We start from the raw sequence: 13,409 nt of genomic DNA on the forward strand, positions 1-13,409 counted from the left end.
CGAACCACTTATTCGATTTGTAAAGCTCTGAAGCAGTGTTTTAAAATCAGCCATCAGTGATATATATATTTTTGAAAAGTCATTATTTTTATTTGTTTATTTATTTATTTTTTGGCACACAAAAAGTATTCTCGTCGCTTTATAATATTAGGGTAGAACCACTGAAGTCACATGAACTGTTTTAAATATGTTTTTAGTACCTTTATGAACTCACTGAGCCATCGGTTTTCATCAAAAATATCTTAATTTGTGTTCCGAAGATGAACAAGGGTCTTAGGGGTGTGGAACAACATGGGTGTGAGTAATAAATGACAGAATTTTCATTTTTGTGTGAACTAACACTTGGACGTGCTCCTCCTGCTGATTCTTGGTTCCTTTCATCCTACTTCATCCTAGTTTTTCCATGCCATATTGGCCTTTGTCCTATTGAATGAGGTTATTAAGGAACTATGTACTGCTTTGAAACAGTAATTTAATATTAGATTTAAAGAACTGCATGTAGCCACCCTATACTTTACAAATGAACCTTAAATGATTAATGGGATATAAGGATCTTTTCAAGGTTTAGTGCATTCATGATTACTAGCATCTTAATCATAATGTACTAAATTGACTAAAAATTTAGTTTGGGTTAAAATTCACTTGCCTGTTTTCAACCTTGCTCTCAGATTTTGTTCTCTGTAAGCATGCTATAGGTCAGCATGTCCTTGTGTTGTTTGTAAAGAAATGCATTTATGGGTTGTATTGAACTATAGATGCAAGGTTAACAGGCTTTAAAAGGTCACTCACATGACCTACATGCCAAACACACTCAATAAACATGAACAATTAAAACAAGTACACAAGTGTCTTTATTTACGCAAGCAAGTTTGTTTCTACAGTTCGAAAAGAAAAAAGCCACTGTCAAGCTGTTGGCACATTTATGTACAAAACCAGTTAATTTTACTGCCTGCTACAAAGCATTCTCAGTGAAAGTACAAAAAAACTAGTACAGTATGTGGATAAAGCTGAAAGCAATGTCAGGATAATACTGGATACGCAACATCATAACAAGTATAGGTTTAAGACATGGTTTGGAAAATCATCACGAACTAGAAAGGACAAAACTCAAACACTACAACCTAATAAGATATTTAGCTTAATATTGTTAGCGTAGCAACTGTAATACTGCACATTTAGAAAAAATATAGTTGATCCCAGCAAGACAGTCATAAGTGTAAAAATCAAAATAAAGGATCTTTTTTTTTTGTTTTTTGAGTTAGTTAAAACTATTACCATTAGATGCATAACCATGCCACAAATAACAACTAGATTCACGGTTTTTACCTAATACAAGTTTATTTTGTGGTTTTAAAAAAGCTGCATGACTAGTATGAGTACAGGGACTCGGCGCTGATTCCAAATGCACTTACACCAAAAACTTACAATGGTCCATAAGTGCACAAAAACTAGCTTTTTTTTTTTTTTTTTTTGAGTTTTGTTTTTTGAGACACTGACAAAAGTACTTTACTGCAAAAGTAGGGCAACTGAAGTTGGCAAGACCGAGCCAAAACACTGAGTTTGGCGAAATACATGCCTGTACATCCATATCTTTCTAGCTCTTATTCGAAATGTTTGAATGTTACATAACTACCTTGTTTATTCCACATTCCACAGTGTTTGGCAGAGTTGTTGCAATCAACTTTTCCATTTAGATTTATACTTCTCCGATATGAACGACGATCTCAAGAATATCACTTACTGTAACACTGACCGGCAAGATGTGTTTTAAAAACTGACATGAAATGTGTATACACTTAAAAGAGATATATACAGTTCAGAGGAATGACCAAAAAACTGTTTTTGTTTGATTACTTGCATTTAAAAAGTTAAATCTAAAACTAAGCAATAAAACACCTGAAAATGTTATTCGCATGTGAGTTTATGGCTTGCAATGGATGAGAGAAAACGAATATCCATAGAGTCTCCCAAGGCAAATCCTACGTGACCACTCTAGCTGATTTGAGATGTTCTTTCACGGTCCTTCTTTCCCAGTCAGCAGCCATCTTTGTCGAAGCTTAAGAAACAGTTACTAAGCACCAGTGTCACACCTTCCATTAATACTGCACACAGCTAGCATATACAGTTAGGCCAAGCTACAATATAGCAGTAAAAGTCACTTTAAGGTACTTTTTGAAATCCCTGGCACTCCAAAACTGAATTTGTTTGAAAAAGAATCTGTACATTTTTGTGCTGTTGCTGCTGTAAGTGTGGCAGCCTGAGCGATTTAACCTGTAAATCATAAGTTACAAGTTTGGTCACATTTTGGTTTTTAAAAAGTCTAAAGAAAAAGAAAAAAAAAAAAATCGGTGTATCTAAATCATGACTAGCCATTTATAGGGTGAGCTCGAAGAACGTAAATCATTGGTGAGTAATACAAAAATGTGAAAAGTGTGCTGTAATCCCTTTGGCTAAACCCAAAACCCCTAACAAGACCCAATGAGACTTAAAAGTATGTGGTACAAAAGAGAAGTCACTCAGCTTGGTGTGTTTATCAGAGTGTGCTTTCAAACACGTCAACAGAAAAGGGAGGTAGAGGAGAAATGAAAGGACAAAGAAACTAAATCTAAATCCTGGGTAGTCAGAGACGTTGCCATTGAGGCGATAAACACGCCCCTAGACCAACATTCTGGGTCACACCCGTACGTAGCAAGTGTTACAGTTATTTGCCTCCCCAATCCCATCCCATCCCATCCCACTCCTCACCCCTGGAAACCATGGAAAGTAGACTTAGTTAAGTTTAGTTTATATATGTGTCTTCAGGGAGGGGGAGGGCATGCTTGTGTATGTGTGTGTATACATATTTATATGTGTGCGCTTGTCCGCGTGCTTTATGTGTATGCGTTCAGACGCTCTTTAGAGCGAGTTGAGTGGATATCATGAAGCTCCTGCTCCTCCTTGGACTTGATATCCTCGTATTTCTGCATCCGGCAGGCGTCCTTCACGTAAGCCCAGTTAGCCGACAGCACCATCAGGTAGTGCACCTACAGCAACACAGTGGTTAGAGGGGAGGGTTAGTGTTAGTGCTGAAAACCATTCTGTACTCCCCAAAAAACTCAAAAGGATTACTCTGAAGAAGACCGGGAGGGCGTTTGGTGCCCCAGTTTAGACTGGAGATCAACCGTTTCCCATGTCAGACAAAGCAGCAACCAGTTCCAGCTGAATATAAGCCAGGTTAGTTTGTTTGTTTACACATGTTATCATTTTTAACTGGTGGGTTAACTTGGGGCTACGCAGCCAGTTATGGCGGGGAGGTGAGGGAAGCACAGGAACTGAAACGATTTTGCAAAATGCAAGGGCCTGGGTGTCATTTTAATCAAGCTAATTAAGGGGCGTCATTATGAAAGTCGTGGGCGATGGTGGTGGGGCCCTTGGTGGATAGAGAGTGTGTCGGGAGGTGGGAAAGGACACCCCAGACCGGAGCTGGCTTCAGAAACGCGTGCAGTACCTCCCCGTGTTCTTAGACGTCAGAATGGCATTGTTATGGATGAGGACAGACACTGCCACCACCTATGACAGTAGCCAGATCATTGAAAAAGAGAAAGGAAGAAGGTTACTTGCTGCCTCCTAACAACCCCATTCCTAACTAACTCCTTTTCACCTTCATGTGAAACCAAACCTATATGATATTCTTCATGGTGAGCAAGGGCTGTCAAGTTTCAAAAGCATCATAAAAATCCATCTACTGAAGCCATACGACATTGACTGATAATCTTGCCCTTGCCCGTGGCACTCAAATCTCATTCACATTCTTGTATATTCAAATCCGCTCATCAGTGATGGCAAACGTCATTGGTTCTTTTGGGTCTTGTAACCAATTTTGAAAATGTGCACTCTTAAAGTGAGTTAAACCTCATTTACAAATGAGGTTTGAGCATTACGTCAGAGGGGAAAGACTTATGATGCCTTTTAGGGTGCGTTTTTTGTCAATTTCCGAGCCTTTGGTCTCTGTTTACTTTAACTGTATGGAAGAAAAGAGCTGCCAAACATCTCTGATGTGACAAAAAAAAAAAAGATTTATATATATATATATGAAGACTTCAGATGCAAAAGCCTCTAAGTGCCATCTGAAATTTTCTTATAAAATGAGCATTTTTATCAAGCTTGTATGTTTATGTTCAGTTATTTCACTTTAATGGCAATGAAAATGACCTATTAATTGACATTAAATTGAAATTACTAAACCTAAACATACAATCTTGATAAAAATGCTTATTTTAGAAGACAATTTCAAACGGCACTTAGAGGCTTTTGCATCTGAAGTGTTCATATATATATATATATATATATATATATATATATATATATATATATATATATATATATATATATATATATATATATATATAATGATAATAATGATCAATAAATAATGCCAGAATTTTAATTTTTGGGTGATCTATGTCTTTAAATTTGGATGGTTCAGAAAATTTTGGCATAATTAATGCATTTTCAGAACAAAAATGGCTCCTGCAGTTTCCTTGCAATGCCACAGTAGGGAAAATGAGACACATTTTGCTGAAGTTCCTCTATACACCAATGGGTGGCATTATCGCTGCACAAATCAGCAAACTGCGAGTATGCAGCAATATTCTCTGAAAGGTATGATGTAATTATATAATCAAAAGAGCACAAATTATGATCCAATTCTGTAGACTCTTTGTTTCTAAGTACTTAATGTCCAAGCTGTTTTCTCATTTGCAAACCGTGTGGAATGCAATTAACTGGTATAAACAAGGCCAGACTGTTGCCTTTCCAGAAAACAAATGCATTGTGCTTTTCAGACACACACACACACACACACACACACTGAAGCTTAGGCAGAAGACAAAAGCACAATATACTAAGGTAGACAGTGAATTGACTGCATCAAATTAATCTGATGCTATTCTATTAACCTTCTACATAAGCTCTTATACTAACCAATGAAAATGGCTTTTTAAGGTTCAAACCAATAGGTAGAAAATAGTGTCTCCCAATCACTTATCGCTGTTCCAAACAAGCTTCTCTCCTTCCTTCCCTCTCCTCTTCTGTTTCCATGGCAACAACACCTCCTGCATTTTCAATGATGAGCGTTCCTCTCCCTCTCCCTCTCTCTTCTTCTCTCGTCACTATTTTACAAGAGGCCTTGGATGTCTATTGCATTTTGGCTCACACACATTCATCATTCCTGGTTCTAAGCAAGTGCCTGATTTCTATAACATACTTGCTTAGATTTCATATTACCCTTCTCGCAGGTGTCACTGGAGTCAACGAATTAATGAATCTCATAAATCAATCTATATTCTATTTTATTGCCCTGAAAGGAAATGTAGATTCAGGGAAAATTTATACAATGCATAAATGGAGCGATAAAGCAAGATAAAAAGTAAAAGAGAAAGAGAGCAGTGGAAAAGCTCACCATGGCGATAACGGCAGCTCCAGCCCCCGCAAGTGCGCAGACAAACAAGTGGAATGTCAGATCCAGCTGAAGAAAGAGACAAAAAAAGACTCTGAAGAGGAGAAAACTTGGATGGTTTTCTGACAAATCACCAATAAAAAAAAAAAATTCTTCAAAAGTTGTAAATGAAACAAAGATTATTGGAGTAAATTTTACAAGAAAATACCATTTCAGTCATTCTATGTCAAAATTTAACATTTCATTCAATGTGTTACTTGCCGTTTCTTTGTAATTAACTGTAAAATTGCTTCTACACCAAAGAATTACAGATAAATCTAGATCTCTAAAACAATTTAAAATGATAACCTCAAGCTATATTTCATTTCTCCAGAGCAGCATATGTCAACAGTGACCTTTAAACAGATCTGATAAATGTTAATAATATTGTGAAAACATGACATCCACTGCCATATAACTTGTGGCACAGTCTATAAAAGGAGCTGCGCAACCTTGCTAATAAATTTTAATGTTATTTAACTATTACATATTTATATGGAGGAATCCCTGCTACACAGCGTGTCTTCAGACTTAAAAGCATGGAAAGGTTTACAATTTATTCATATTCTCTCTCTCACTCCCCACCCTTCTTTTATGCCATAGGTCACTGACTGTAATGGTGGATTGAATTTAGATGAAGATGAAGGCCACCAGTCAGGATAAAAAAGGTCCTGCTTCAGAACTGCCGACTGACCTCATTAGATTCGCACATCTTGATGAAGTTCTCAGAACCAGTGCACAGTTTTTTCTCCTCACCAATGGACACAATTCCTGCAATTCAAATAAAGTGAGGTATGTCAACATCAGATTATTAGGGAGCTGTGCTTATTAAAGATGCAATAATAGTACATGCATAAATTACCATTAGATATGCCAAAGCTGTTTGGCTAAATTGTGGTAATATGTAGAAGTCATGCTTTGGTCATTTGTAACTTTTTAATAATGGTTTTCATTAGGTCTTGAACGTGTAGGTAATTGTGATTACACCAAGTACAGCATGTTACTGGATCAACATCTTTGTTGATCCTGGAACACCATTCCAATCAACCGATCAGATTTGAGGGAAAAGTGTACTGTTTATGTCAAGTTTAGGATTACAACAAGGGTTAGGTGCTTCTACATCAGTCATTTCCCTATGATTTAAAGGGTTAGTTCACACAAAAATTAAAATTTTGTCATTTATTACTCACCTTCATTCATCTTCGGAACACAAATTAAGATATTTTTCATAAAATCTAATGGCTCAGTGAGGCCTGCATCGCCAGCAAGATAATTAACACTTTCAATGCCCAGAAAGCTACTAAAGACTTATTTAAAACAGTTCATGTGACAACAGTGGTTCAACCTTAATGTTACGAAGCGACAAGAATAATTTTTGTGTGCCAAAAAAAAAAAAAAAAAAAATAACAACGACTTTATTCAAAAATATATAGTGATGGGCGATTTCAAAACAATGCTTCGAAGCTTTATGAATCTTTTGTTTTAAATCAGTGTTTCGGAGTCATGTGATTTCAGTAAACGAGTCTTCATTACGTCATAAGTGTTTCGAAATTGCAATGGTTTGCATGACTTTGGCAGTTTGATTCACCGTCTGAACCACTGATTCGAAACAAAAGATTGATAAAGATTGGTAAAACTTTCTGGGCATTTGAAAGTTTTAATTATCTTGCTGGCAATGGAGGCCTCACTGAGCCATTGGATTTTACCAAAAATATCTTAATTTGTGTTCCGGAGATTAACGAAGGTCTTACGGGTGTGGAACAACATGAGGGTGACAGAATTAATGACAGAATTTTCATTTTTGGGTGAACTAACCCTTTAAGGAATAAGTTATGGGTAGGAGTAGGGACTACATTTTCGGATTGGAATGTTGTTCCAGGATCAACAAAATATGTTGATCCAGGAACATGTCTTCCTTGGCAAAATCACAGTGACCAATGCTGTTAATAAATGGCCACATTACATTTAATTGTCATAATGCTTCCAGCAGTGATGGTACACAATTGATTTCTGTAATGTGCAAAAAGAGTGTTTCATGATTGTTTAGCTGTTGCAAAATTTAGAAGAGTTATTTTCCAATATTCTCTGTCCTTGGAAGTCTGGATAATCCCCTGTCACATTCAGTAGCTTCTGCACTAAAACATGAATAAACAACACAAAACATAAATATGATTGAGAAAGGATTCCAGGTTGTTTTAAATCATCTCGGACAGTTACAGCCCTACAGCCAGCTGGACTTGGCATTCACTGCTAACTTATTCACATAGTAATCCAGAAGCAATTGAATGTGAGTAGAAAAGAGCAGCAATCCATAGATCCGTATTTTATTTTGTTGGCTAAGTATTTAGTTTACACCAACATGTGCAGAACATAAGAAAAAAAAAAAAAAAACACGGTACTGAGATGAGCTACGCACCAAACTGACGCAGGTCGAAGCAACTTTCCAGGCTACTATCCACCCGAGAGATGTTCTGACAGATATTCCAGATGTTGAAATACATGAAGACTGGCAGAGAGGTGAAGGCTGTAACGCCCAGCCAAGCCAACATGAAGATATAAGTAAGCATGATGAACTGAAGGAAAAAAGAAAGAAATATATGTGCACTTTGATAACTTTCAAGTCAATCCCACACCATATGGAATTAACTAAACATTAATATTCATAAATTCAGTAACTGTGGATAATTGTGGATGCATAATATAGCAGTGACCTTATCAGTCATCTGAAAGATTTCTGTTGTTGGAATCAGATTATATCAGATTTCTTTTTTTCAAATTAAGTAAACTACTTCTTTTCTACTATACAATACTATGTTTTCTATACCTCATTTAATTTGAAGCATGTGATTTATTTTAGTGTGAAAGTTTTTTGTTTAAAACAGGCAAAATGTATAATTTATGAAATCATGCTTAGTAAAATTTCGAGATCAATGCTTTTTGCACCATATTATTTAAAGGGTTAGTTCACACAAAAATGAATTTTCTGTCATTAAAGAGTTAGTTCACCCAAAAATTCACACCTGTAAGACATTCGTTCATCTTCGGAACAAAAATTAAGATATTTTTGATGAAATCTGATGGCTCAGTGAGGCCTCTGTTGCCAGCAAGATAATTTACGCTTTCATTGCCCAGAAACGTACTAAAGACATATTTAAAACAGTTCATGTGACTACAGTGGTTCTACTTTATATTATAAAGTGACAAGAATACTTTTTGTGCACAAAAAAAACAACAGCTTTTCAACAATATCTAGTCATAGCCGATTTCAAAACACTGCTTCGAAGCTTTCGTTTCAACAATAGATATTGTTGAAAAGTCATTATTTTGTGTTTTTTTGGCACACAAAAAATATTCTCATCACTTTATAATAATAAGGTAGAACCACTGTAGTCACATGAACTGTTTTAAATATGTCTTTAGTACCTTTCTGGGCAATGAAAGTGTAAATTATCTTGCTGGCCTCACTGAGCCATCAGATTTCATCAAAAATATCTTAATTTTTGTTCTGAAGATGAAGGTCTTATGGGTGTGGGAAAACATGAGGGTGAGTAATAATGACATAGTTTTCATTTTTGGGTGAACTAACCCTTTAATTACTCACCCTCATGTCGTTCCACATCCGTGAGACCTTCGTTCATCTTCAGAACACAAATTAAGATATTTTTGATGAAATCCGAGAGGTTTTTTTATCCTCCATAAAAAGCAATGTAATTACCACATTCAAGGTCCAGAAAAGTAGCAAAGACATCATCAAAATAGTCAACATGACTACAGTGGTTCAAATTTAATGTTATGAAGTGACAAAAATACTTTTTGTGTGCAAAAACAAAACAAAAATAAGGACTTTATTCAACTATTTCATCTCTCCTCTGTCAGTCTCCTATGCTGTTTACATTGTATAGACAGTGCAGGCTTTCGGATTCTACATCAGAAAGCCGACTCATTATTGGCCGGCTCCTGCATCAGCATCACACGCATGCATCGTGCTGCTCACGTGAACAGCGTCGGCCAATACTGAGTCAGAGTTCTGATGTAGTACACGGAAGCCTGCACTGTCTATACAAAGTAAACAGTGTAGGAGAGACGAAATTGTTGAATGAGTCATTATTTTTGCATACAGTATTCTTGTTGCTTCAAAACATTAAGGTTGAACCACTGTAGTCATATTGACTATTTTAACGATGTCTTTACAACTTATCTGGACCTTGAATGTGGTAATAATGTTGCTTTCTATTGCGGGTTAAAAAAACCTCTCGGATTTCATCAAAAATATCTTAATTTGTGTTCCGAAGATGAATAAAAGGTCTTATGGGTTTGGAATGACATGAGGGTGAGTAATGAACTAACCCTTTAACATGCTATCCTTGGGTAGTTGATCTTACCCAAGCACTGACACAGCGCCCACAGGTGGTGATCTTAAAGTCCCCATAAAGGTCCCGGATGGCCCCAGTGGTGAAAAATCCCTCCACCATCAGCAGAATACCATAGACAAAAAAGGCTGCTGCCACTCCATAGATCACATACTTTAAGATGTCAATCCTGAGGAATCAAAACAATAAATAATTAGTAACTTTCTTATGAAAAGCCTGTCAGTGCTTATCTTGCAAACAACGGCAATTCAAATAAGATAATAGAAGGCACAATGGTGGCAGAGTATGTCTGTATTTTGTGAAGCTCTAATCCACAGATATTTTGTGTGTAGATTAAAAAATAACACATACAAGTCCATAACTGTGTAATTATTCCAAAGCCTTACTCAAAAGTATTTGATTAGGTAAGATAAAATGGCTGAAAAAATGCTGCTCCACACCATTATTCCTTCCTCCACCCACTCCTTTCTCTTGTTCTCTCCATCCATCCTGCTCTCCTTCCCACCAGTAGAGTTCCGGTGAGCAGGTGTGCTCGGATGATCTGGTGCGATTTCAGAACGCTTAATTCTCTGAGTGGGACTGATGCCAAAACCTAACATGGTAGCTCAGTCTTAGAAAAAATGTTTACGTGTGTGTCGCTCTTCTTTAGAAATATGAGTGGGAAAAAAAGTTATTTTCTTTACTTGCTCTAGGTATAATTATTCTGTATTGTCCCTCTTAACTTAAATAAAATGTATGCAATAGTGTGGTAAAGTTAAACCAATAAACCACAAATAGACAATGAATGAAGTCATATGTCATATGAAATCAAATTTAAACTTTATAATTTGGGTTCTTGGCAATAGACGAGCAATAATGTCAGTTAGCACTACATTATTGAGCAGAACTGGTGAAAGAAACTGCATTTGTAGCAACTAAAACATCACAGAAATTTGGCTCAATAGCCAGCAAATGTTCTTTTTCATCACAACATTGTTATTGTGGCACTCACATGGTAAAGACATCCAGGGCATCGACAGGCGACCGGACAACATCGAAGTAGGTCTGCAGGATGGTGACGGTCCCAGAGAGAGCCTCATGACCACAGCCACAGAAGAGCGCCACCCCAGCATACAGCAGGATGGTCGCGATCAGAGAGGCGTAGGGTATCCCACTCAGGCATTTGAGGCAGCATTCAGAACACCCTGGGAACAAGAGGGAGAGTCAGTCCATAACTGCTATAAGAGCAGTAGTGTATAACAACCAATAGCGATGCGATATATGGTGATGCTGTTGATTAATATATAGAAGTGCAAGATAAATTAGAATCTAATAATTGGAAAATGTCAAAAATGTTATCAATTAAGTATCTTGAGTTTTTTTTTTTTTTTTTAATAAATCAAGAAAAGGCATTTAAAAAAATAATAATAATACATTAATTGTGCAAGGATGCTTTAAATTGATCAAGAGTGACATTAAAAACTTTTTAATTTGTTACAAAAAATAAAATAACTTAAAATAAATGCTGTTCTATAAAAAAAAAAAATAAAAAATATTAAACAGCACTGTTTTAATTCATCTTTGCCATCACAGAAACACATTACATTTTAAAATATCATAACATAATAGAAAACAATTATTTTAAATTGTAATAACATTTCACAGTATTACTGTTTAACTGTTTTTTTTGATCAAATAAATGCAAACGTGGTGAGCATAAGATACTTCTTTCATAAAACAAAAATAACACCCCTAATGTTTATATATGTGCAATAAAGAAGTGTATGTATATGTGTGTGTATATATATACATCTATCACTCTTGATAGATAGATAGATAGATAGATAGATAGATAGATAGATAGATAGATAGATAGATGATAGATAGATAGATAGATAGATAGATAGATAGATAGATAGATAGATAGATAGATAGATAGATAGATAGATAGATAGATAGATAGATAGATAGATAGATAGATAGATAGATAGATAGATAGATAGATAGATAGATTTGCTTTGCTTTGGAAATGTAATTATGTAGAAGTATTCAATTATCCTACAATCATTTAATTAAAGCATAATTTATTCAGGGTTATAAACAGAAAGACTACATCAATTCAAAGCAGGACAGTTTATGTACAACAGATGAAAATGGTGAGTCCCGTCAGTCCATTACCTATCTCAGAGTGGTAACAGATGAAAGTGCATAGCAAATTCTATTTGCACTGTCCAAGAGAACATCCATTCCCACAATGTCACAGGGCAGGAAGTTTACTGTCACTCTAACCACTCTAACTGCCACAGCTGAGAGATTCATGGACACAATTCAACAGCACACAAACACTATTGATTGCAAAATTGCAAGTCGAGAATGGCACCAGCAATGATTTATGGGTCATCATAAACAAAGCCCACCAATAAAGGAAAGAATATAGATCAGGGTCTTCAGAGGATGTTCACTATCATGTATACCTTAGAATAAAAATAAAAGTCATTATTGTGGAACTCAGCAAGTCGAGCAGGATAAATGTTTTGCAGCACATCCTCTTAAGCCCTGAAGCAAAGACATAGTATGGAAGATACAGCTGAAGCTGAACGTTCACGGTTTTTGAGCTTACATCCCTTCTTTTCACTGAGAGCCTTGAAGTTACTATTGGTGCAATGGCATTGTATGTGCATGCTCCTCATTCCTTGCAGCTACGCCCCAGAACCTGCTGTTTACAGGAGTGTGGAGAATGTGGTTTTTGCAGAAGTGACCCAGCTGTTACAGGGGAAACAGACTTACACCTCCATTACACCTTGAGAAGAGCCTGCAGCTCTGAACACAGTATAAATGCTCTGGAGAGCAGGCAAGTGTTACTGCATCGAAACATGCATTATGTAATCCTGACTGATTTAGAGTAATGTACAGATTAAGAAAAGATAACAATGTTTATTTATTAATCACACTATATACTGGAATTTCAGTCAGTGCTCAAACATTTTGTATGCATTGATTCTTCTTGTACAGTATGATTTGTTTTCTGTTCATGAACATGAATTCAATCAGATCAACAGAATGAAAATAAATCCAGTGTTTTAAAGTTGCCATTGAACATTTTTTTTTTTTTTTACAAGATGTAATAAATGTTTAAGGTGTCCCCTGAATGTGACTGTGAAGCTGCAGCTCAAAATACCCAATATATATATATTTTTTAAATTAATTTTTTTAACTGCCTATTTTGAGGCATAATTAGAAATGCAGCGATTCATGCTGCGGCCCCTTTAAATCACGCGCTCTCAAAATACTGGCTGCCCTGTTACGTAACAGACGGTGTTATGTTGAGATTTGCCTGTTCTTCGGAGGTCTTTTAAACAAATGAGATTTATATAAGAAGGAGGAAACAATGGAGTTTGAGACTCTCTGTATGTCATTTCCATGTACTGAACTCTTGTTATTCAACTATGCTGAGGTAAATTCAATTTTCAATTCGATGGCACTTTTAAGAACACTAAAGTCTGCGGATGAAGCAGTGAGATTTTTTTATGATAGAAATGAATTATTTTATTCATTAAGAATGAGGGCTGTCCAAATTACATGCA

At 36.1% G+C, this 13,409-nt stretch overlaps 1 protein-coding gene across 2 annotated transcripts in view; it reads right to left on the reverse strand.

Annotated features, from left to right (window-relative positions):
• Nucleotides 1-850: 850 nt before the first annotated feature.
• Nucleotides 851-13,409, reverse strand: part of gpm6ab (glycoprotein M6Ab) — a 68,453-nt gene continuing 55,894 nt past the window's right edge. Inside the window, exons 2-7 of one of the 2 annotated variants that reach the window (XM_067402831.1) lie at nt 10,838-11,030; nt 9,859-10,015; nt 7,893-8,049; nt 6,171-6,247; nt 5,441-5,506; nt 851-3,023 (exon numbers count right to left, since the gene is read on the reverse strand). In XM_067402831.1, coding sequence (XP_067258932.1) covers nt 2,871-3,023; nt 5,441-5,506; nt 6,171-6,247; nt 7,893-8,049; nt 9,859-10,015; nt 10,838-11,030 — 803 coding nt within the window. In that variant the 3' untranslated portion in view covers nt 851-2,870. Of the gene's footprint in view, nt 3,550-5,440; nt 5,507-6,170; nt 6,248-7,892; nt 8,050-9,858; nt 10,016-10,837; nt 11,031-13,409 lie in introns of both variants that reach the window. The other variant, XM_067402832.1, reaches the window with a different exon arrangement.

The sequence above is a fragment of the Chanodichthys erythropterus genome, chromosome 12 (assembly GCF_024489055.1).
Source record: "Chanodichthys erythropterus isolate Z2021 chromosome 12, ASM2448905v1, whole genome shotgun sequence".
Lineage (NCBI taxonomy): Eukaryota > Metazoa > Chordata > Actinopteri > Cypriniformes > Xenocyprididae > Chanodichthys > Chanodichthys erythropterus.